The sequence below is a fragment of the Orycteropus afer genome, unplaced genomic scaffold, assembly GCF_000298275.1.
Source record: "Orycteropus afer afer isolate SDZICR_OR568_19922 unplaced genomic scaffold, OryAfe1.0 scaffold00018, whole genome shotgun sequence".
Classification (NCBI taxonomy): domain Eukaryota; kingdom Metazoa; phylum Chordata; class Mammalia; order Tubulidentata; family Orycteropodidae; genus Orycteropus; species Orycteropus afer.
The window spans coordinates 19,058,620-19,082,643 of NW_006921605.1; the positions used below are offsets into that span (position 1 = coordinate 19,058,620).

The window sequence follows — 24,024 nt, forward strand, 5'->3', positions numbered from 1 at the left end:
GCCGGGGCAGCGGGTCCCCGCCCCGCCCGCCCTCCTCTGGCCTCCCTCTCCTTTGCTCACCCCCGGAGGGGTCCGCGGCCCGCGGGGCGAGCACCGGGGCTGCCCAGGGAGCGCACCCCCCGCCCTCTCTCTGCTAACTTTGTTCTTCTTCCCCTGACACATGGTTCCACTCAGGGCCCCTGCCCCTGGGGGAGCAGCGTGGGGGGCCGACAGGCGCAGGGGGAGGTGGGTAAGGGGCGGAAGTGGCAAGACCAAGAGCAACAGGAAATGACTTAGGGAAAGTCCCAACCGCAGCCCCCCAGCCCTCAGCCTGTAAACACCCCCCACCCTGCAGGCTGGGGAAGGGCTGTGGGGCCCGACCGACCGACTTCCCCTTGCAGAACCCAGCGGGTGCCGCGTCCCCAGTCCGGGCCTCCATCACCTCCAACGAGCCATGTTCCAGGCTGCAGGAGCCACCCAGGCCACCACTCCCTCTCATGTAGGTGACCAGCAGGGTGGGAGGGTCCCTGGGCAGGAGTTTGGCCTGGAAGTGAAGGGGTGAGGAACAGTGGATTTGCTCGCCACCCTTGTCCCCTCTTGGGATCCACTGAGGCGGGGCTGGTGACTGACTGCAACCAGGGGCAGGGGAGCCTCTAAGCTGACCTCTCTGACTGCCCCTGTCCCCCAGGAAGCCAAAAGCAGCGGTGGGAGCAGCACTGTTCAGCGCTCCAAGGTAGGGCCCTGGGGTGAGTGTCAGGGGAGGGCAGGTCGGGTGCTCCGGGCCAGACGCCTGCTGAGTCTTTGCCTCACAGTCTTTCAGCCTCCGGGCCCAGGTGAAGGAGACCTGCGCTGCTTGCCAGAAAACGGTGTACCCCATGGAGCGGCTGGTGGCAGACAAGCTCATTTTCCACAACTCCTGCTTCTGCTGCAAGCACTGTCACACCAAGCTCAGGTGCGCCCTGGCCCCGCCTGCCCCCACCGGGCTGCCCTGCCCCCCCTGGGCCCTGCTGTTCCTCCTCAGCCTGGGCAGCTACGCTGCGCTGCATGGAGAGTTCTACTGCAAACCCCACTTCCAGCAGCTGTTTAAGAGCAAAGGCAACTACGATGAGGGGTTTGGCCGGAAACAGCACAAGGAGCTCTGGGCCCACAAGGAGGTGGACTCCGGCACTAAGACAGCCTGAGGCCCCACTGACCTGCCACTAGCGCCCTAAAGGGCCTGGATGGTCCGGTGGGGAGGGGGGAGGGGACTGGAGCTGGGCTTGGGTGCTGGCAGGGTGGGATGGGGTGAGGCTGTCTTGCTCAGGGGAGGGTTATGGAGCAGGTCCCTGCCCCAGGATTCCTTCATTCTCCCTCAGTGGGTAGGGGTTGGGTAGCCAGGATTGGGGGTCTGCTCTCCACTCTGCTGCCCACTTCTTTGAGCCCACCCCACCCCACCTTACCCCATGGTCCCCTGGGAGGCCCCCAAGCCCAGGTTCCCTATCTAGGTGCCTTTTCTCCAGCAAGGAGTCAGCATGTTCCCCCTCAGGGTCCCAAGCTCCCTCACTGCCACCTGGCGCCCTTTGTGGCCCCATGTCTCCCCATCTACCTCTGCCCTTAGCCTGGTCCTGAGCCACGGAGACTGGAAGGACATCAAGAGTGCCACCTGCTGGGCTTCACAGGATGCCCACATGGCCGTGGGGGGGGGTAGGGATGGGGAAGTGGAGTAGCCCTGCCTGTCTCCCCCCAACAAGGCAGGACGTGTCCCAGGGGGCCTGGGGACCATCTCGCACCACGGGAGTCAAGAAGTGGAAGCTAAGACACCCGCCAGGCTGAGAGCCGCAGAGACTAGCGGCACGACTGGCTGAGGCCGTGCTCCCGACCCCCCTTGTTTCTGCCAGTTGTGACTGTTGTGATCAACCCGTTTTAAACATGTTTAAACAGATTCTGACTCTGTATCCTGTGGCCTGATGGGGGCTTTGCGGCAGGAAGGATGCAAATGGCCTGTGGGGAGGGGAAGAGGGGTCGGGTCCACCCAGAACTTCCTGGCCTTGGTGAAGACCAGGGAGGGGGGCTTCAGTAGGTGTCAGGAAGATGTTAGCCAGTTTGAGAAAAGGGGGTGTTCCTCTTCCCAGCCAAGTCTCCATGCTGTCAGGCTCAGAGAGGTTGTATAACTGCAACTCCACTTGGTCCCTAGCTCACATATACACCTCACTCTGAAGAGAAGCATTAGGTCTGAGCGCGAGCGGTCAGTGAGCGGAGTGCCTGGCTTCACCGGGGCCTACGACATAACCCTTCTCAGACCTTGGCTGAGCCTCCTTGCCCCAGAAATCAGCAAGAAGTGGCGAGAAGCAGCAGCCCCAAGTGTGGCGGGAGGTTTAGTGTCGACCTCCCTGCGTCCCTCCTAGTTCCTGTGTTCTTTTGCCCCCCTCATTGCTGTCATATCACCCCATGTCAAGCTTTGGGAGTGTGCTAGCCACAGCCCTGACCCAGTAGTTCAAGGAGAAGCTGCCATCCTTTCCTGAAAACCCATGCACTCTGGGACAACCCTTCCAGCAAACAGGACAAGCTTTGAAGGCCTGAGACACCCTCCCCCAGTAGAATATAGGTAGCAGTCTGGGTTGTCCTGCCTCAAATCAACTGTCCTGATTTCCCCCAAACTGCCCAGGGGCTAGATGGTGGAACAAGATAGCAGAGCCTCCTAGAGGATTTGCTGCTACTGTCCCATACATCTCCCTAAGTTCCTGAGGGCCTCATACCCATGGAATGGGACAGCGAACAGCCTCAGGTTCTCATGGCATACGGGCCACTATGCTAGGCACTGTCCCTTAAAGCAGCAGAGCTAACAGGAAATAGAGATGGCAACCTGTTCATGAGGAGGGCTGTTAAGCACCTCACTCTGGGCGGCCCAGCCTCCTATCCCAGAGGTCTCGGATGGGGACAAGGATGGCCTCTCTTTCCGCTCAAAGTTAGTAAGCCTAACAGCAGCAAGGAACCAGGGTGACACCCGAGGTACGTGAGCCCTGCCCTGCGAGGGTGGGCCCTGAGGGGCTGTCCCTCCCTGGCTAGGAAGACTACAAGTACCAGGAATGTCCTAGGGACCCCGGCACTGGTGAGACTGCTAGGGAGGTCTGACAGACACCTCAGCAAACCAGCCCTGACGGAACACCCTCAGTGGAGCTCCTGGGGGCCAGAAATCACCTCCTGACTTAACAGTGGTACCCAGCCAAGGAACCCCAGAACCCCTTTGCCTAGAGCCATTTCAAGTCCTCTGCTCAAGAGGCCCAAGCTTGCTACCACACACCATGCCCAGCCCCTCCCAGGCAGATGCCTACTCCCGACCCCAACCATAAGCATTACCACAGGACCCCTCTGGTATAAATGATCCCTTTTATTGAAGTAATGCGCGACACTGGCCTGGCTTTGCACTGCAAGCCCTCGGTCAAGATACAGTCAAATAACTATGGCTGCAGGTTCTTCTGCACGATCCACAATTCAGACACAGACACAGAGCTGGGGGTGGTGGGAGGGCACGAGAGCTGGCAGAGGGCACCACCCCAGGCCCGGCCTCTCCGCGCTGGGTTGGCCAAGCCAGACATACCCACGGAACAATGAGAAAATGGCGGCATGGCCCCTTCCCACAGCCCCGGGGGCTGCTAGGAAACTGCCCTTCGGAACCTTTGGGCCCAGGCCGTCCTGGGGCCCCAAATTTTATCTGGATTACTTAATAAAAATAATAAATTAAAATTAAGCCATAGCTTGGTCCTGAGGATGCTGAGCCAGCATGTCCACAGTTTTTGGCACAAAAAAAATCATGTTTTTTTGTAGTTTGGGAACACAGGATTGATTGGCTGGTTTTCAAATTCCTTTTTACAACACATTCCCTGGGAGGTAAGACCCCAGGGGCAGGGGCTCTGTGGCAGCCTGAACCCGGGACACGCAGAGTCGTCTCATCTCATCGGCGTTGGCACCACACCGTCTCCTCGTGGGGAACAGGTACTGGGGTGGGGATGCAGGCCAAGAAGCATGCTACCGCCGTCAGGACGGGGTCGTGGAGAGGCCGAGCTGCCGCGCTGCAGCTGTGGTCGAGAGGAGGGGCCGGTCCCACCCTGGACCTGGGCGGGGGGGGCGCAGCCGTGCACCCACTGTCTTCTGTGCAGGGCTGGGGCACCCGCCAGAGGCCCCAGGGGGTGGGGGTGGGGAAATGCTGGGGCCCAGGCCCACACAGCCCCATGCAGCACACGTTCCTGCAAAACCAGCTGCTTTCATTTTGTCTTCTCTCTTGAGGCGTCCGTCACCTGTAACAGTCTAGAATTGATAGATATAAAAACCATCCAATATGATCTGAGATATAAATTAACAAGTACAAGGCCTCACATTACATGATGTGAAAAGGCTAAAAACAGCGATAGAAACTACATTCATAAAAGTGCATCGTCAACATACAACGAAGGCTTTGGCTTGTTCGGGTGCCCGCGGGGAGGTGGGCATGGCTGGCGGCGAGCTGCCTGGCACTGAGCCCCAGCTCCCCAGGCACTGGCTTGGTTTTCTTTAACGATAACTCCCGAGGAAACAGCGCGTCGAGAGGGAGGAGCTTTAGCAATAGGCACATTTTGGAGGGGAGGGGCCGGAAGAAAGGACCAGCGCCCAGGCTGAGGTAAATACGGCCAACTCTAAGCTGCTTGGAGATACTGTTCCCCCAGCCCCTGTTGCCATCACTCCCCAGGGGAGGTCTGAAGGGAGCAGGCTGAGACCTCAGCAGGTGGGCCAGGCTGGCTACGGAAGCAGAGCGGGTGGTCTGCACACAGCCTGTGGCAGCACAGGGGCTGCCCTTCTGCCCAGTGACAAGGCTCTGGGCCAGTGGGCTCAGGGCAGCCAGCCGGGTCAGAGCTCGTCCTGCATCGTCCATCTTTCTGCTCCAGTGGGGGACAGATGCCTGGCCAGGACCATAGGTCAGTATCCTGGCAGCCCAAGCCCCAAGCCCATAGCTGGGTACTCAGAACCCAGAGGGCACACAAGGTCTCCAGTTTAGAAACTGGGTACAGCATACGAGTGACTCCAACTTGTAAAACAAAAACAACTGCATTGACAAAGCTGGGTCTCCCCACTCAGCGGGGGCACCTCCACATCCCAGGCCCCTGCTTGGCGGTGGGGGGCAGGGTCACAGGGACAGGCAGGGCAGGCGCCTCCTTCCCTGAATAAGGCAGCGTAACACTGGCTTCATTCATCTTTGGTAAAGGACAGGACTGGCAAAGCTGGCCTGGGGACCGAGGGGAGAAGGCAGCCCGGCCTCTGCCTTCCACTGGTTGGGAGGATGCTGGACTTGATCTCAGGCTTGGGTGGGCTGGCCCAACCCACAGATGCCTGTGGTGGCCTCCAGACACAAAGTAACACTCTGAATGAAAATAACACTGTTCACACCCTGCGCCAGTCCTGTGCCCCAGACTTTGGGCCTCTGCCGACTGCAGTGTCAGGACGCAACTCCAAGGCTGGCGCCATAGTTGCCTCACACACGGTTCCTGGTCCCTTCCCATCCACACTGGGCTCAGGACGCTGGAGCCCTCTGGTTTAGCAGGCTGGGGGCTCCCAGTCCTTGAGGCTGCCCCCCACCCCCAGCTCCAAGCCCTGGGACAGAAGAGGCCCAGCAAACGCTGGCTGGACTGCGGCTCTAGGGTCCACAGCCTTGCCTGGGAGAAGCAGCAACCTGGCTGAGCCCCCAGCAGCCCCTTGCCCACGCAGGGGGGGCGGCCAGCAGCAGCACGGCCTAGAGTTCAGTACACAAGCTGTGCAAAGTGGTGCGTGAGCAGCTCCTCGGCCGAAGGTCTCTGGCGGGCCTCCACAAAAATGCGCCTCAGGAAGTCCCGCCCGTGTTCAGAGATGTGGGAGGGCAGCTGAGGGTTGGTGGGCTGGGTGGCAATCTTGAAGATGGCAGCCATGGCTTCATACTCTGCCCAAGGTGGCTTCTCCGTCAGCATTTCCACCACAGTGCAGCCTAGGCTCCTGGGAAGAGAACACCGTGTTACCTGAGCTCCCAGCTGCCCGACCCACTGCTGTAAAAGGAGGTGCCTTTCACAGAACAAACTAAAGCAGGCTGTGCCCAGCTGAGGGCTGACACCCCTTGGCCTTCACCCACAAGGCCTCAGCCTACACATCACCACCTACAAGGGTACGTCTTAAGACACAGGAGAAGAGGGGACCACTTAGTGCTGACAGGAAGAGCTGCAAGAAAAATTCTATGCCACTGTAATAAGTTTAGTGGCTTAATACAACACAAATTTGTTACCTTACAGTTCTGGAGGTCAGAGCCTAAAATTAGCCACACTGGTTCAAGTCAGGCGCCAGCGGGAAGGGCTCCCTGTGGCGGCTCTGAGAGGACAACGCCAGGCCTCTGCCTCTTGTGGTTTCTAAAGGCCACCTGCCTTCCTCGGCTTGTGGCGCCCTCCTTGCATCATGCCACCTTGCATCACTCACCTCTTGCTGCCACCGTCACATCTCCTCCCCCCACCCTGATCTCTTGCTTACCTTTTAGAAGGACGCTTGTGATTACAGTACACCCACTACACAACCCTGGATACTCGCCATGTCAAGACCCTTAGTTTAACCCCATCTATAAAATCCTTTCTCTCTCATAAGGTTTCATTCACAGGTTCCAGGGGTCAGTGTGTGGACATTCTCAGGGCAGCATTATTCCGCTATTACAGAAATTTCCCAAGGAGAGGAGACACTGTCACCCTGTGGCCCTTTCAGAAGCCAGACTGAAGTACAGCAAATGCCAGCTGCCTGAGCTGGGATGGGGCAGACGTCCACTACTGTTTAGAGACTGGTTCTGGCCCCCAGAGTGCATCCTACTTCTCCACAGACTTCGCAAACATCCAACATGCTCCCACCGCAACATTCCCAGCAATAACAAAGAGTTTGCTACCTGGAATTTACTCACACCCAGTTTGGTTGCTGTACTGCTGTACCCCTCCCCCAACACCCCCCACACACAACCCTGGAGGTCCTAGCCTGAGGCCTGGTCTTGCTGGAAAGACAGGCTTTCACAGCCTCCTTCCACACTGAAGAGCCCCCAAGACTCCCTGCTAAGGGTCAGACCCACCGCAGCCCAGGCAGGGCGATGGGGTCCCGGCACGTCCCCAGCACTCACCACACATCTGCCTTCCTTCCATAGCCTTCACCGCTGATCACCTCCGGGCTCATCCAGTACGGAGTGCCTGTGACGGAGCGCATGCCTGTCCCTGACATGCAGATGGTCTGCAGGCGTTTGCTGGCCCCGAAGTCCCCCAGCTTCACGTTCCCAGCGGAGTCTCGGAGGATGTTGGCTCCTAGGGCATGGAAAGGCAGATGCTGCAATCCCAGAGCCTTTTTGGCATTTTTCTACCATTCTCCTTCCCCTCCCCGTGGTCACTGAGGGCTGCTGGGAAGGGCAGGCTACCAGTGCATCCCATGAACTGCACAGAGCAGACGATCTGGTAAAGGGAGGCCTCAACTCCAGAGTAGGAGGTGGCATCACCACGGCCAACATCGCCAGAGCATTTTACAGCATTTTCTCAAATGCTCAGTCGATTCTCATATAATCCCCCAAAACAAAAACCAATCCCACGGTCACGGAGTCTATTGAGACTTGACAGCGAGTCTATAGGACAGAGTCGAACTGCCTTGTAGGGTTTCCAAGGCTGTAGAAACCTTTATGGAAGCGGGCTCCCTCATCCTTCTCCTGCTGAGCTGCCAGTGGGCTCTAACCACCAACCTCAGGTTAGCCGCCCAAGGCTTTACCCACTGTGCCACCAGAGCCCTTCTCATCCCCCAGGGAAGAGGCAACACCATTTTCAGAAGGCTCCCAATGTTAAGTGCTCGGCTCAAGACAACCAGTCGTAGTGGCGGGCTTGAAGCCAGGTCTTGGGCACTCAACAGCTGGACCTCTGCTTACCCTTGATGTCCCGGTGAACAATCATGTTGCTGTGCAGGTAGGACATGCCCTCCAGGATCTGCCGGGTGTACTTGCGGGTCACACTCTCTGTCAGAGCTCCGTAGGCCTTCAGCTGGTCTTTCACTGAGCCCTACCAGCCACAGGGAGTCACAAGGTGAGGACGGGGGCAGGCCGGGGCCATTTGCAATGTGCCAGGCGCATTGCTAGGGGCTGCTGGGCAGCTTGGGAATAAGTTAAGAAACAGCCCTTCCCCCGAGCAACATATGATGCCAACTTGGGAGAAGGCGGGCCCTGTGTTCCAGGCAAAGGCCAGACTGCCCAGACCCGTACACTTGTGTGCAAGCCACACGCCACCCATCACTGCAGTCAGAGGCAGGGCCCCCGATGCCAAGTCCTGCCATCACCTCCCTCTGCCCCCCCGAGCCCGAGACTGCTCCTTCGCAGTCCCAGTCCCGGCCCCTTCCACGTGTGTCTCACGTGCAGTGCAAGGCACCCACCCCAGGCATGTACTCCATGAAGATGGTCAGCGTCTTCTCGGCGTGGTCCCGCAGGCAGCCGTAGTACTGCACGATGCGCTCGTGCTGCAGGTTCTTCAGCAACTGGATCTCACACTCCAGGGCGCTCACCTCCTGGGGAGGGGCACGGTCACCACGGCGCCCAGAGCCCAGGGCTGCCCAGGTGCGCCAGCTCAGCCTGCTCTGGTCAGCGAACTGGCCGGGATGTGCCTTGGGAGCCCCAGTGGGAGGAAGGGGGGACTCCCCACTGTCTGGCCCTCAGCCACAGTGTGGGGCACCCATGGGTGCTGGTACTCTCTCCGCCCTAGAAGGCGGCTGACAGTGGGATGGGAGGAGGGGCTGTTGCTGCTTAGTTGAGGGAACTGCTGGACTTGGCCACACTCAAAGCTGAACTCCAAAGAGAGCTCCCTTAGAGCCGGACCCACTGAATGAAGTCCTGGGGCTGCTTCCTGGGCCCAGAGCAGGACAGAGACGTCTGTTTGGTGAGGGTAGGGCTTGGAGATCAACTCGCTGTCCCTCCTATCCAATCCCCCTCTCAGTGCTTGGTGTTCTTTGGACCATGGTCCCTTCACCCCAGGGCCTGGGTGGGCAGCAAGGGAGCCTGGGAGGACAACTGGGGAAGCAGCCTGTAGCATCCCAAGCAACTGCTCTACCCATGCAACGCAAGGGGCATTTTTGCTGAAAAGGGGTCTGCCAAGGGGAAGGCAGTACCTTGCTTGTCTCAGGACTGTCGGGGTCAAACTGGACCTGCTTGGAAGCAAGTTCGCGTCCCGTGTCAACATCATAGCACAAATAGACCCGGCCGAAGGCACCCTGGCCCAAGAGCTTCCCCCGGCGCCAATTGATGGGGGCACTCGGAGCTACCAGCAAACAGAAGGAATAGCATTACTCCACTGACGTTATTTAACTGTATCCCGCCTCCTTCCCCAGAGGCTCTAAGATGGGCCCTCTGGCACAAGCCCCCCCCCCCCCCCAAGCACCACCTTCTCTCTCAATAGAGCCGCAGACATCCCAGCAGGATGTGGTCAATCAGACCTTAATTTAAGATCAGAGTCCCGAGAAGCAGAGGACTGGCTTAAGGTCACTGGTCTGCATTCATTCATCAGATGCTTTTACTTCCAAAGCCTCTAAATGTCTTAACATGGGATTCAAGATGCGGCTCTTTGGTTTAAACATGAAGAAATTACAGACCAGAGGACAGTGGCTTGTCTCACAACAGTGGATCCAGGCCTAAGGTCCAGGGGGCCTGCTTCCTGCTCCCAGGCTTCCCAGAGTGGTAAGAACGGGTCAGAGCTGCTGCTGTTGAACCTAACAGCCTATGGACCCTGCAGCCCCTCCTCCTAGCCAGGCCGCCTCCTCACACTTGGTTGGCACGTTCCTCTCCTGCACAGAGAGGGCGTTCTCGCTGTCCGCACTCCTCAGGCGCCCGCGGGGGTCCAGGTACTGCACAGCCAGACCCAGGTTCTCGCCATTTGTGCTCAGAGAGCGGCTGGAGGGCACCAGGGTGAACAAGTTGCCTTGATGGCGCCGTATTCTTGGAAACGTTCTTCTGCCTAAAATGATGCACACACCAGAGGAGAGCGAGTCAGGCCCCTGGGCACAAGGCTGAATGTCCAAAGCAGGTTCCAGCTAGAAGTGACAGACAGCACCAGCTCCGGCCCATCCTCTTTGTCCTCCACCTGGCTCATGCCAGAGAGGCTGCCACCCCGAGCCCCAAGAATCAGGACAAAAGCAGGGATTAAAGCAGTAGTCATGCACGGTTCAGGAAGCCCCGCCAAGGGGAAGGCCCAGGCTGGCGTCCCCTGCAGGCCCATCCGTGGCTGAAGTCCCTGATATCCTGGGCCATCTGCTCTCACACCCTCTGCAGCAGCTCTATGCCATCTACTGCGGAGGCTACCCTCCAAACCAGGGCATCTGAGAGCTGAGTGGCCCTGCACGATGCCCTGGGCTCAAAAGACAGCTCCCAGAGCAACATCTTGGGTTCTAAATAGCATCCTCCCTATCTGGTTCTTTTTTCACGTCCAGGGCACAATTTCTCTGGAATGGGCCCAGCCCCTTGCAGCTGACTTTTCTGTAATGGAGCCCTAACTTGGCCTTTTCCCAAGGCAGCCAGCAGAGGGCAGGGCGGAGGTGGACTCACCATCACTGTAGTCCTTGTGGTGCACAGACACATGGTAGCGCCTGGGGTAGGTTCCACCTTTGACTCCTTTGTCATAGAGCTGAGTTTCCCGGTCTGAGGAAGACAGGGGACTCATTGGCTTCCACAGGGCAACACTAGTGAGCCATTGAAGCCCCAGGTCACCTGAGACCTCAGAGCAGCAGGCCCAAAGTGAACGGAAGCACAGCTCAGACTCCCAGCTCTGAGCTGTCCAGAGCAGAATGGCTGCTGTCACCCAGACGCCCCGCACGGCTCACCCAGGATCCGAGGAACTCACCTGAGTACTCCTGTCTGTTGTCTGGGAAGCTCTGGGCTCGGGACATCCGTGATTTCCGGAAGGATGGGCTGCAGAGGACAAAAGCCAATCATACCACAGGCTTCAGTGTACATCCAAAGCAGCCCACCAGGCAGAAGGCAGGATGTCCAGGTGGACCCCCATGCTGAACTCCCTCCCACACCATGACGCGGTGGGCAGCAGAGTGTGACTGACAGGCACTGCCCCTACTTGCTCCACTCCCCGTTCCCGAGTCTGAGACCCAAATCCCACAGGGTCCTGAGGAGGCGATTCAGCCCTGCTGCACGCTGCTCTCCTTCCTTGGCCTTTCTTGTCACCTCAGCTTTTGCCGACGTAATAGGTGAAGAACTGAAGAAAACCCCTTGTCCGGGGCAGTACTGAGAACCAAACCAAAAAACACCAAACTCACTGCCGTCAAGTCAATCCAACTCATAGCGACCCCTCCTTGGGTTTCCGAGGCAGTATCTCTATGGAAGTAGATTGCCTAACCTTCCTTCCGAGGAGTGGCTAGTGGGTTTGAACCACCAGCCTTCTGGTTAGCAGTCTAGTGCCTTAGGCACTATGCCACCAGAGTGCCCCAACACATTTAATACAGAGTGTCTGTACTTTACGGAATGCTGCTTTCTTATTTATCTTACAAAGTGAGCTTTTTCTCATTTAATTCTCACCTCCTGGAGGCAGGGGCATGGACAAACAATAAAAGGAAAATAACAGAAGGTGTCAATGACTGAACAGCTCCTATGCCATTTCTATTCTTCACAGATGCCCAACAGGGTGGGTAATAGATCTCTATTCTACATGTGGATAAATAGGTTCAAAAGGTTTCAGTAATTTCATAAAATATAATGTGTATGAACTAGAGAAAAGAAAAAGAAAAAAACAACAGTTTAAGTAACTAACTTGCACAAAGGTACAGTGAGCAAACAACAGAGCCAGCCTTCAAATCCAGGTGTGACGCCACAGTCTGTTCTTGCCACTAAACTAAGCGTCTTCCCTTCAGACCAATCACCACCTCACTTTAGAGATGGAGACACCGAGGAACTGAGAGGTTTAGGGACATATCCAAAGGCACTCGGCTACAATATGGTGGAGCTGGGAGTGGGATTTAAGTCTAGCTGGCTCCTGATGCCTGCAGGAGAAGGAGAGCCCTGAGCTCAACCAGGATGGGTCCCAAAGGAGTCAGCTCAGGTCACTGGGTTTTATTCCCAAGAAAAGAATTCAAAGGAGTATGTAATCAAAAAACCAAACCCACTGCCATCGAGTTGATTCTGACTCCTAGCAACCCTGTAGGACAGAGCACAACTGCCCCGTCGGGTTCCCAAGGCAGAAGCAGACTGCCATATATTTCTCCCGCGCAGTGACTAGTGGGTTCGAACCACTAACCTTTTGGTTAGCAGCCCAGTGCTTTAACTACAGCGCCAACTGGAGCTCCTTAAGCATCATGTAGGGACAGAGGAAAAACTCAAGAATAGAGAAGCGGGTAAACATATGTATCTGCTCAGTCTACCCACAAGGCTCTTTCCCTTACACATGAGGCTCTTCTGGGGGTAACACAGCTCAGGAACTCTCAAGGGACTCCAGGGCTGCCCTCCACCTCCTAACTACTATGTTTGGGAAATTCAGGTGAGGGCTAGGACACCCAGCGAGAGGTTTCTGTCCTGGAAACATGACATTTAACCCTGGGGCATGGACCAGTGTCTAGATCAGGGACCCTACTTCTTCAGCCCGTCAGTTCCAGCCATGCTGAGGGTACAGCCCCCACACCATGCACAGCCCCACACCTGTCTGATGACCTGTCCAAGGACTGGCAGCTTCCCGATAAGGAATTTTCAGCACTGCTCAGAGGATCCAGCATCTGCAAGGCAAGCCAGACAATAAAACCGCAGTCCCTTCCAGGGCCCAGCCAGGTGGCCCGAGGCTTTGTGGCCCAGCCAGTGGCAGCATGAGCCTTTCTGTAGGGATATGAGTGCAGTGGGAAGAACAGTGAAGAGGGTGCCACTCTCCCCACAATGTGAAAGGCAAGTTTCCAGAAGGGAGGTAAGTGGCTGGCTAGCATCCCAAGGAGTTCTGCCAGGAGAGCCAAGAGGAGATGCTGCTTGTCTTGATGGCATTTCCTTGGCTCATTACCAGTGGTGCTCAGTGCTGGAGATGGTACTACCCTGCAGAGGCGTCCAGGGAATCTGGGTGGGACCGAAACGCTTCTGTTTACACTCTGTAATTTATAATTTACACAGACAAGCACTGCCCTCCTTTCACCGACGAGCCACCGCATGCCTAGAAAGGTTAGGAGTACTGTCTGAAGCCATGACTGGTTAGTGCACAGCTAGCACCAGGATAAACACCTCTCCGCCCCTGGCTCCAGTGCAGAGGCAACAGGCACCTTCATAAACTGTGTCTCTGGCCCTTTGTCAAATACAGTAACAGAAAACCCTGTAGAATGGCTCTTGCTGCAACTAATCTCCCAAAGGTCCGCCCCTTCGTCTCCCTCCCTGCAGGAGGCTTTCTTATCAGTGTATTCTTTATCTGAGCTCCAAAGTTAAATGTTACACAGGGAACCAAAGTGTCAGGATTAGGAAAATTCACATATAAATTATGAAGTTAGTTCCCAACTCAAGTATCTCTTTCTATTTAATACCAGGATCCATCCCTATCAACAATTTCAAATGCTCTAGGTCACATGCCACAAAGAACTGCCAATAGAGGCAAATTAACTGGAAAGTAAAACAGTAACTCTCGCTAAGGATACAGAACTTCCCAGAGGGGGTTAAACTACTATAGAAAAGAACTCCTGTCAATCCACCAAGTATGCATTTGGCAAAGTTAGAACAGCACACAGAAGAAAAGAAACTTGACGAGTAAAACATGACGGGTGTGATGCACAAAGAAGAATACTGAAGGTTTAAGAAAGGCCCTGGGATAACCTGCTGAATCCCACAAATGCTTTCGCCAAAAGAAGTGATCTTGTTTACAACAGTGCTACAGAAGTCAAAGAGGACGTGAAGGAAAATACATCGTGCTGGTGTCACTTTCGTTGGAAAAACTGAACCAAAAAAATTAACATGAAAGATGCTCTCCTCATTCTGAAAGTTAGCACACAGATGCAGCTATCAGCTAACTCTTGTTAAAGAAAAAACAAAACAAACTTAGTTTCTCTTTTCAAGAAAACATTCCAACTGAACTTTTTTCACTGCATTCTCCATCCCTCTGGTCCCTGTTTAGTGGCATTAACTTGAATGGCCCTCTTCCACGGGCAATTCTCTTCAGCTACAAAGGGAGGGCACCAAGTCAACTGGAGGAGGACCTGGGCATTCCCCAGTGGGCACCTTCCTTGGACTCATTCTAAAAGTCAGTCTTCATTAGAAGTCAAAGACTCAAATGTCTTCCAGGGTCATTCAAATAGAGTAAAAAAGTGAAAGGGCCAGGGTATAAGACCATGGGGAGGGATGGAGACCAAAGGTAACAACTCATCTGCAACCTCTGAGATTTCACACCCAAGTCACTGCTAGAACAGCTGCTGTTCAGGAGTGCTCCAGGTAGAGAAATGGAGAGGCTGGCTAGTAAGTTCCCCGAGTGAGAATCCACAGCTAAAAGCACTGAGAGCTAAACCATGAATTTACCTGAAGGCAGGAGCACAGAAAAGAGAAGCAGCAACGGAAGGCTTCTCACAGCCCAGAGTCTGTATAACGCTGCCCACAGGTTAGCCACGGAGGGCAAAGCAAAGTTACAAACTCAGGTTTTGTGAAACCCTCCACATGCTGCTGGCCCTTCTACTGGCCATTTTACCCTTAAGGAGCATCCTCTTCCCAGAGCCAAATCCTGGAAACTGAGAGGAGCAGATCTTCCTCCTCGCAATCAAAGCAAACTCACTGACAAGACATCACATTGAAGCCCATCTCATTCTTGCCAAGTTTATTAGCCAAATGGCCATTTTTACCAAGCTGGCCTCTAGTTAAAAAAATTAGCCACTAAAATGGGTGAGCCACTGTGGTGGCCACACCCTAAGCTGACCTTCCAGTGAGTCACACCGTTGCATAATCCATTGCCCCGAGAGCACCTGGGACTTGTGACTTGCTTGTAGCTCATAAAATATGGCAAGAGATCCTCCCACTGGCCTTGGACCAAATAAGCTGCCATGTTTGAGCCTGGCAACAAACTGCCAGTGGCCTCCAGGAGCTAAGAGCAGCCTTTGGCTGACAGCCAGCAAGAAAATGGGAACAACAGTCCTACAACCACAAGGACTGAATTCTGCCAACCACTAGATAAGCTTGGAAGAGAACCCCAAGCTCCAGAGGAATGCAGCCAGGCCAACACCTTGACCGCAGCCTGTGTGACCCTGATGGAGAACCAGCTAAGTCATGCCCAGACCCCTGAAGTTGGGAAACTGTGACATAATAAATGAATGCTCTTTTAAGCTGCTAAATTTATGGTAATTTGTTATGTAAACCAAAAACCAAACCCACTGCCATGGAGTCAATTCAACTCACAGCTACCCCTCCTTGGGTTTCCAAGGCAATATCTCTATAGAAGAAGATTGCCCAATCTTCCTTCCAAGGAGTGGCTGGTGAGTTTGAACCACCAGCCTTCTGGTTAGCAGTCAAATGCCTTAAGCACTACACCACTAATTTATTATGTAGCAGTAGATAAATAACATCATCCTACACCACCATAAAAGTTCACTCAAAGTAACTAATCCCACAATGCAATTTGGGTATCATTTACTCCCTACCTGTCATCAAAAAATAGCAAAAGTAAAATACAGCCAATGAAAAACTCCATCCATTTAGGAAGGAGCCCTAGTGGCACAGTGGTTAAGCGCTTGGCTAACAGTAAGGCAGGGGGTTTGAACCCACGAATCGCTCCATGAGAGAAAGATAAGGCAGTCTGTTTTCATAAAGATGACAGCTTTGGAAATCCTATAGGGTAGTTCTACTCTGAGTTGGAATCAACTTGGTAGCAATGGGTTTGATTTTTGGGTTTAATATGCTAAAATTCTGCTGAAATGAAGAAGGATGACTGTAAGAAGTATGTGAACAGTAGGGTGGTGTTCTGCAGGGGAACCAGTGAGGACCGCAGAAGAGGAAAGATGTCAAATGCTTATCCAGCACCAAGGAGACCAGGTCGTTTGGATCCCATCTTTGACAGGAATTGATACCAGCCCCTCCTAAAGGGGCTCCTTGAAAGGAACAGCCCGTATCTCAGCAGGCCCCTGATTTATAAAGTGCCATTAGATAGGTTCAAGCCCTTCAGCTCTGTCCCATGCCCAGCGAGAAACTCCCACTGCACTGTTCATCTGACACAGCCCAGGGTCACAGCTGGCCCCCACACTCACGCACTGCTCGCTGGTCTCCGGGATGAACTCCCCCTCACTGTTGATGCTGGTGTAGGATCCCTGTCGGGCGATGCGCTGCTGCCGCTCAGGGACGTAGCCAGGGGGAGGGGAGCTCCGGCCAGGGTTCTGGGAGCCTGGAGAATAGAAACAAGGCCTTTGACAACGGAGTCTGAGACACGCAGCCCAAGAGAGGGAGAAGCAGGCACAGAGCTGCCTCAGAGACCCCAGGACACACAGCTAGAGAGAGACAGAAGCTGACATGGGGTTGGCTCCCTGGAGGTCAGCGATGTGACTGATGGGGCAGAGCCATGAGAGTCCAGCTTCCCGATGCAAACAAAGCCCCCTTCTAATAAGCTAACTGCAGAGACGGAGCAGGCACTAGAGTATGTATGGCCACGAACCTTGGAACAAGCACAAACAGAATAAACCCTTTTAAACCAGTTTAGGCCAGTAATGAGATCAATTTTTTTTTTAAATCTTTGAATATAATCATTCTTAATAATGTTACTCTTCTCTACTCCCTCTTGATCACCAATGCCACTCCTTGCTACTTCCTTCTGTCCTAGAAAGACCTTCGGAAAATGGTCAACACATCAACCTAACCGTCTTGGGCTTTGGGTCCCAGCAGCATTTTGAGACTGAGGTCCAGGGATAAGCAACTGGGTCTCCTTCTTGCTTCATCTCTCCCTGCTGCCCTGTTTCTGTAGTCAGTATCTCCCCTTACCTGTCTCTACCTGTATCAGGTAAGAAGGTCCCCTCAGTGGTCTGGCCAGGAATCAGAGGCAATTTCCTCATCCTTACACATTCCTACCCTTCCTGGCCATCACAAAGAACAGGATTATCTTGCATTGATGTAGTGGTTTACCTTTAGTTGGGCCTTCACAGTAATTACCTCATTTGATTTTCAATACCACTACAGTAGATGTTGATGCTTTTGAGTTGTGGTGCTGGCAAAGAATGCTGAAAGTACCGTGGACTGTTAAAAGAACTAACAGATCTGTCCTGGAGGAAGTGCAGCCAGAATGCTCCTTGGAATGGCCAGACTGCGTCTCACCTATTTTGGTCATGTTGTAAGAAGGGACCATTCCCTGGAGAAGGATGTCATGCTTGGTAGGGTGGAGGGTCGACGAAAGAGGGGGAGGCCTTCAAGGAGATGGATTGATATGGTGGCTGCGATGATGGGCTCAAGTATAGCAGGGATTGTGGGGCTGGCACGGGATCGGGTAGTGTTTCGTTCTGCTGTGCATGGGGTCACTATGAGTCGGAAACGACTCGACGGCACTTAACAACAACAACAACGACGACAGTAGATGTTTAGTAAGTGCTCACGAAGGGCAGGCATTCTGCGAGGTATTTCTACATTTGTTATTTCACTGAATCTTTTCATCAATCCTGAAGGTGAGTTATTTGCTTTAGTCAACACAGGAAGGAACCAAGGCTCAAGGAGCTTTGTATTTCTCAAAAGAAATACAACAGTTTTAGAAACCGGCCATTATTTCTATTTTACAGTTAGAGAGGAACACGCTTCATCTATAAAGCCAGTTTACCCAGCACTTCCACCACATCGAGGAGCCCTGGTGGCACAACGGTTAAACACTTTGCTGCTAACTGAAAGGTTGACAGTTACTCCAAGGTGGCAGTCTGTTTCTGTAAAGATTTACAGCCTTGGGAACCCTGTGGGGCTGGTCTATTCTGTCCTGTAGGGTCACTATGAGTTGGAATCAACTTGATGGCCATGAAGATGGTTTACCATTTTAATATCACTGAGTGGCATATATACAGTATGAAGAAGCACTCTGAGTCACTAAGCCATGTTTTTCTATCATAACATATTTTGTATCTGGGAAAATAGGCCTTCCTACTTGTAGCTCAGAGCTTTTTCTGACTGTTGATTTCCATGATCAAAGAAGACAAAGCTGAGGCCAGCAGTTGCACCTTTTTCCCATTCCAAGCTTACTAGGCAAACCTGAGACCCAACATCAGAAGGTTCAGGGAAGCTCTGATGATACTCACACACAACTGTTTCTGATTGTTCCAATTTAAATATAGGGCTCTTATCCTGAGCCCTTTTCCTGTTCTGGAGGAACAAAGTTATCCTAATATTCAGGAAAGCAGAAACACGAGGACCTCCACTCCCTTCCCTCACACTCCCCACATCTTCTCCTGACTCCAGCCAGGAGAGTTCCCAGACATGGGAACAGAATAGGAGCAGCGTCCTCAACAAAGCAGCCCTCCTTCCTCATTGACTGGTTTCTCCAGCCTAGTCCAGAGGCTGTAGTAGGAGGTTTCTGAAATGACATTGCAGGCAAGATGCTCTGGAACGAACAAGTTTGGTAGCTAAAGATTTTGGGGAAAACTGACTCATTCTGCTGGTAGACGGGAACCACCACCTGACGACCCTTTCTCTCTCTGAATCTGATTGTAGTAAAATACAGAGGAAAGCAAGTCTACCATTTTAACCGTTTTAAAGCAGAGGCCCCGCACCAGGGGCTAAGATCTACGAGAGGCCAGTAGAGACCAGGCCTTGCTCTCTGAATCCCGGAAGAGAGGTGGCCTAACTAACATACTGCTGGTGCTCCAACTTCCTGAGCCAGGGCTGGCTCCTCCCACTGCTCCAAGGACTCTTAGAAGGAAGACAAGTATCTTAGTGGAAAAGCCAAAGAATGGTGGGGATGGTTGCTCTTTGAAAGTGAGTTTCTCAGAAGAAACTGACTCCTACTGTCTCCTACATACAACCAGCCCCTGGGACACAGGGCTCATTTCAGTGCTGCCTGAGCCATTTTAATTAATTTACCACCAAGAACAGTCCCAGTCTCTTCTCTGGAGGCATCAACTCAAGCTCCTTTAGCAGACCACCAACAATTATGTGTCTCAGTGGGGAAGATTAATATGGGGTTCTTGATAATCTGCTTCCCCACAGATTCTAGAGCGGAGGCCAGAAACAAAACTGCTAAAAAGAGGCATAGAATTTTGCTGGGTTTTCTGCCTCAACACCTTGCTCACACCTTTATGCCAATGCTGGGATAAAGAGGTATCTATCTGAGCCATGCCTTGCAAATGATCTCAAACAATAGCCCTGGAGGAAAAACGTCCATTTGCCCAGTAATCTAAACCCTGGCAGAAACTGAAGCTGCTCTGAGGGTAAATTTGGGGATATTGTGCCATGAACTAACAGCAATGATATCAGCCAAGATAATTTTGAGAATAGTTTATTTTTAAAAAGGGCAGGCATACTGCTCAACACAGTGACAGAAGGTAAAACTCCTCCCTGAGAGGTACAGACAACAAAGATGAACCCTTCTGTACATACAGTACTGCGCTGTCAGTGAAGGCAGACATTGATATACAGGTGGATAGATGGGTGGACAGGCTGAACTATTAGGTATATCTATGAAGCAGGGAGTGTACCCAAGATCATGTATAGGGATGGCAGACAATGGTCCTATAACTATATTTGTATGATCTGTAAGAATTCCCAGGTTTATAGTAGAGCTGACAAGGGATAAGGTTGTAGTCACTTCTTGGTCACAGCCAGCTACCCAGAGTGACCAAGTAGTTGAACTGGTGGGCTGGGAACCACAGTCGGAGGGAACGTCAAGCTCAACTGGCATAACATACTACACAAAACATTGTTCCACATCCTACTTTGACAAGTAGTGACTGGGATCTTAAAAGCTTGCAAGCAGCCACCTAGATGCAACAATGGGTCTCTCCTTGTCCAGAGCAAAGAAGAATGAAGAAAACCAAAGATTCATGGAAACAATTAGTCTTAACGACTGGTACACCATGCGATCCACAGCCTATACGACTATGAGACCAAAAGAACTAGATGGTGCCCAGCTACCACTGTCAACCACTTGGAGGGGGATCTATGTAGGAGATCCTGGATAGAGATTTGCTGGTCTGATAGAGGCTGGTGGAACCCCTAAGACTTTGGCCCTTAGCTGCCCTTCAGGTCTGGAACTGAACCCACACCTGTGGCTTCCAGCCAAACAAAAGACAGGCATATGAGTTGAACGTTTACCTCAGGTTGGTACATTCCTTGGAGAGAACAATCATGGGAGAAAGAAGGGCTCTTTATGCACAGGGAGACAGCTCAGGGGGCAGGAGTGCATGGAGGGATGGACACAGGGAAGAGGTAACTATCAGGAGGAAGTGGGAGGGGAGCTGTTGCATTGAGGTAAATTGTAGTCAATGTCATGAGACAAAGTGTACGTGAACTGTTGTATGGAAAGTGAATTTGCTCTGTAAAATTTCACCCAAATCACAATTAAAAAAAACAAAACAAAAAACCAACTGCTCCCTGAACTGGCTGGGCCATCCACTCCTTGTAAGTGATCCATACAGGGGCTGGGGGTCCCCACCATGAGAAAGGTGACAGCCTTTCTGCCAGAAGCAAGATGGAGGCTCAGGTGGGGATTTCTTGATGGTACAGAGGAAACACGGTGCTACTTTTCACACAGCTCAAACTCAGGGTTGTTGTCTGTGGTCATTTGTGAGTTGGATGCCAGGAATGTAAAGTGGCATCCAGCTGACAGAGGGTCCTAAGGCAACTGCAAGATGTAGGGACGAGGACACCTGGACCAAGGACAAGAAAGCCATCCCACTTTCCAGAGTCTCAGATGTCAAACCACCCACCTGGCCAATTCCCTTCCCATCCGAGCACAAAATTCCAGTGCCACTGTGAACAAAACACTGATTTCCTCAAGCCCTACCAATCCCCAAAACACAGAGCACAACTTAACCCTTTGCTTACAAACATTAGCCTAGTGTCTGCCCTCACTTGTGGCTTTGGATAACAAGGACTACTTGGCTATCCATCATTTTGGTAGCCCACATATTCTGTGGAAATTCAGTCTGTATGTTAGCAAAATCTACCATCAACAGAAGCAACCCTAAAGAGGCAAGTGGGGTGTAGTGAGGAAAACCTAAGCTTTGGAATTAGATAAATGGGGTACGAATTGGCTCTGCCACTCATTAGCTCTATGATTTAAACTCTCATCTCAACTTCCTCACCTGTGGAAACAGGGACATCTGTCTGCCTCATAGCCCTTTTGGAAATGAGAAATGTGGGGGCACAGGTGTGCGTCTACATAGCACTGCTTCACAGTGGGCACATGGAATTCCATTCGTAGCCTTCACTCTGTAGGGCAGATATAATGGGGGAGACTCAAGAGGCACTCAATCCTTCTCGAATACTTTCTTGCCCTTCAGAAGCTAGTCAGTTAAAAGCTCTCCAAGACCTTTTTTTAAGTTCAGCCAGTCAGGCGCACTCGCATGAGATTCAGCCGGCTTTCTGCTGCTCCTGACAGTCACAGAAGCCTTTGGAGTTTCTGCCACAGCATTTGCAGAGACCCTGCATCCGGTCTCCAGACTTGCTGATGTCAATGTCGAGAGACAGGTGCAGACCTCCCCAAACAACTGGTGTGATCACAGCAGGCACAGGAGGGTTGTGCAGATCCCAACCCAGCAGGAGCAGCGTGCTTCTGGACCTGGTGGCTTCCTGGTTACAGAAGGGGGGAGCAGTTCCCTCAGTAGCCCAGCTCTGCTGTGTTTCAACCTGGAGTCTCAGTCTTCCAATGATTCCCTAAGTCGGAATGTACCCTAAATTTCTTCCTCCTAAAACTAATTAAAGTGGATTCTGTTCTGTACAACTGAACTCCATCAATACACTCTGGAGTGAAAGGTATTATATGTTTTACTAGAATAAATGAAAAACGCCTCTTATAAGGGACAGCTAGAGGGAAAGAAAAACTCTTACTAATTGATGAAATCTCAGATATTGGTCAAAACTCTCCCTACACAGAATGACCTGCCCTCAATCTGGTACATGGAATGTGTGGGAAGAGGCCACCTGACTCCCATTTTCCCTTTCAGCAGCTGCCACTGAACTCTCTCCTGGTTTGGCAGGTGGGATGGGACCAGCTCACATGAAGCCAGCACGAGAGACCAGGAGGGCTTGGGGGAAAATAGCAAAGGGTTCTGAGCTTTTATTTCCAGCCAGAGACTTTCACTTTTTCCAATACACATTGCTGCCTGCAGAGAGCCAGCCTTGTTATCTGATGGGCAGTGGGCCAGGGGCTATTGTGCACAGGCCCACAGCTTGGGGCAGGAAAGGGAAGTCTCCCCAAACCAATGGCTATCAGAGGAAGCGAATGGAAAAACCAGGAGTTGGCAGAACTGCCCCAGAGCATTTTCAGTTTTGTTTTTATCTTTATTTCAGAAAGTGGGAGCCAATGAGACACACAACAGCAGTTAAGAACAAGTGAGACTGGGAGCTGAACAGGACAGGGCACTGGGCCATAGACTCGCCGATGCTCCCCTGTTTACCAGCAGTGGCAGCAGTGAGCCTCAGCAGGGTAGTATAAACAGCTGGGTTATTCAAGGCATGGCTCGCTCTAGGTCTCAGAAGGCAGACACAGGCAAGGACAGCAGGTTCCTTGGGACACCCTTCCCTGGCATCCCAGCCTCATTGTGCTGTGGCATCCCATCAAACTGTGAGGGCCCAGGGGCCTCATCTCAGCACAGGCTGCAGCAAAAGAACCGAGTAGCAGCCATCTCTTCAGAGTGGCCCAGGAGGGCAAGGCCATTCCATCCAGGTTTTCAGCTGACAGCTTTCTGCATTCCTCCCAGGGCCTGTCAGCTCTCTGCAAGCCTCTTAAACTCAGAGCAGCAGACATACTCTCACCCTAGGCTATGCTGATTCTTTTGCTCTGGACTCTGACTCAAAGTTGAAAGACAGGCTCTTGATCCCAGCCCTTCTCCCAGGAGCCTCCTCATCAGGAAGCTGATGTAGTCAGGAAGTGGCCTCCACAGGGAGCTGTAGGGCTGTGGGTCAGTGCTAAAGTGCAGGTCACTGCAAGTACAAAGACATAGCTTTCTTTGGCCATCAACTATTTTCTCTAAACCCCTTTCTTTCTTGGGGGGCAGGTGGGGGAAGGAATCACATCTCCTTTCTTCCTCGGTAGAAAATCTTAACTGATCATTTCCCTGTGTGTTCTGCAATGCTCACATGGGACTAGGCCGTGCAGAACAGCGTTGCTCAATACCTTCATCCCATAAGACCCAACAGCATCCCTATGTTTCAGCTTTCAAAGCTCCTATTTTACTTTGACGCTGCTACCACCACTAAACAGTTTCTGGTCTCATCTAACATCACAGATTTTAAAACCAAGGAAAACACCAATGGAAGTGAGGAAGCTGACCACTTTGTTCTGTCATCTGCCCACTGCCTCTGCAGTCCTAATTACAGCCTTTCAAACCTGGACCAGAACTGGGAGTTTGTACTGTGCACAGCTCTTTTCTTTCACTGCCTTGCGGTCATTGTAAGTCACCTCATCCTTTTAAAATTCCTTTTTTCCCTCAACCTGAATGTTCCTCTTCTCCTTTCAGAAGAAGATAGACCCCTCCTCCTTGTCAAGGTGTCAGAAGCCCTCTCCCTAGGCAATTCATCCCCTATAGGAGTTGGTTCCCCCATGGATTCCTCTTCATTATCTTCAATCTCTCCTTTTCCTTGTCTCTTTCAGATATGTGATAGTTAAGGTTGTGTGTCCACTTGGCTGGACCATGATTCTAAGTGGTCTAGGCGTTGTGGTGTAATACCTCCATGACGAGATGTTCACTAAGCAGCCACTCAGTTGAATGGGAGTTTCCTCAGGGTGCAGTCTCTTTCCGATATATGTATGGACATCCTGGGAACATTCCCTGGCTTTCTGCTGGATCTGGATCCTGCATCTAGCTCATCGTCATCTCTGGTTCCTGGAGCTGAACCAGTGGCCTGCCATATTGCTTGCTGATCTTGGGACTGTCGCCTTCCAGCCGGTGAGCCAGCAATCTGCCTTT

The 24,024-nt window shown here is 52.6% G+C and overlaps 2 protein-coding genes across 2 annotated transcripts in view; one reads left to right on the plus strand and one right to left on the minus strand.

The window, feature by feature from the left end:
* The first annotated feature begins 433 nt into the window (after positions 1 to 433).
* On the plus strand, positions 434 to 1,160 carry LIMD2 (LIM domain containing 2). The gene is made up of 4 exons (XM_007959737.1): positions 434 to 478; positions 668 to 712; positions 792 to 931; positions 1,001 to 1,160. The coding sequence occupies exons 1-4, from the start codon at positions 434 to 436 to the stop codon at positions 1,158 to 1,160; spliced, it is 390 nt and encodes a 129-aa protein (XP_007957928.1).
* A 4,566-nt stretch (positions 1,161 to 5,726) lies between these two features.
* Positions 5,727 to 24,024, minus strand: part of MAP3K3 (mitogen-activated protein kinase kinase kinase 3) — a 69,155-nt gene continuing 50,857 nt past the window's right edge. The window contains exons 8-17 of the mRNA XM_007959738.2: positions 16,183 to 16,316; positions 12,635 to 12,708; positions 10,836 to 10,903; positions 10,541 to 10,633; positions 9,762 to 9,953; positions 9,112 to 9,260; positions 8,383 to 8,514; positions 7,886 to 8,015; positions 7,103 to 7,280; positions 5,727 to 5,955 (exon numbers count right to left, since the gene is read on the minus strand). Coding sequence (XP_007957929.2) covers positions 5,727 to 5,955; positions 7,103 to 7,280; positions 7,886 to 8,015; positions 8,383 to 8,514; positions 9,112 to 9,260; positions 9,762 to 9,953; positions 10,541 to 10,633; positions 10,836 to 10,903; positions 12,635 to 12,708; positions 16,183 to 16,316 — 1,379 coding nt within the window. The remainder of the gene's footprint in view (positions 5,956 to 7,102; positions 7,281 to 7,885; positions 8,016 to 8,382; positions 8,515 to 9,111; positions 9,261 to 9,761; positions 9,954 to 10,540; positions 10,634 to 10,835; positions 10,904 to 12,634; positions 12,709 to 16,182; positions 16,317 to 24,024) is intronic.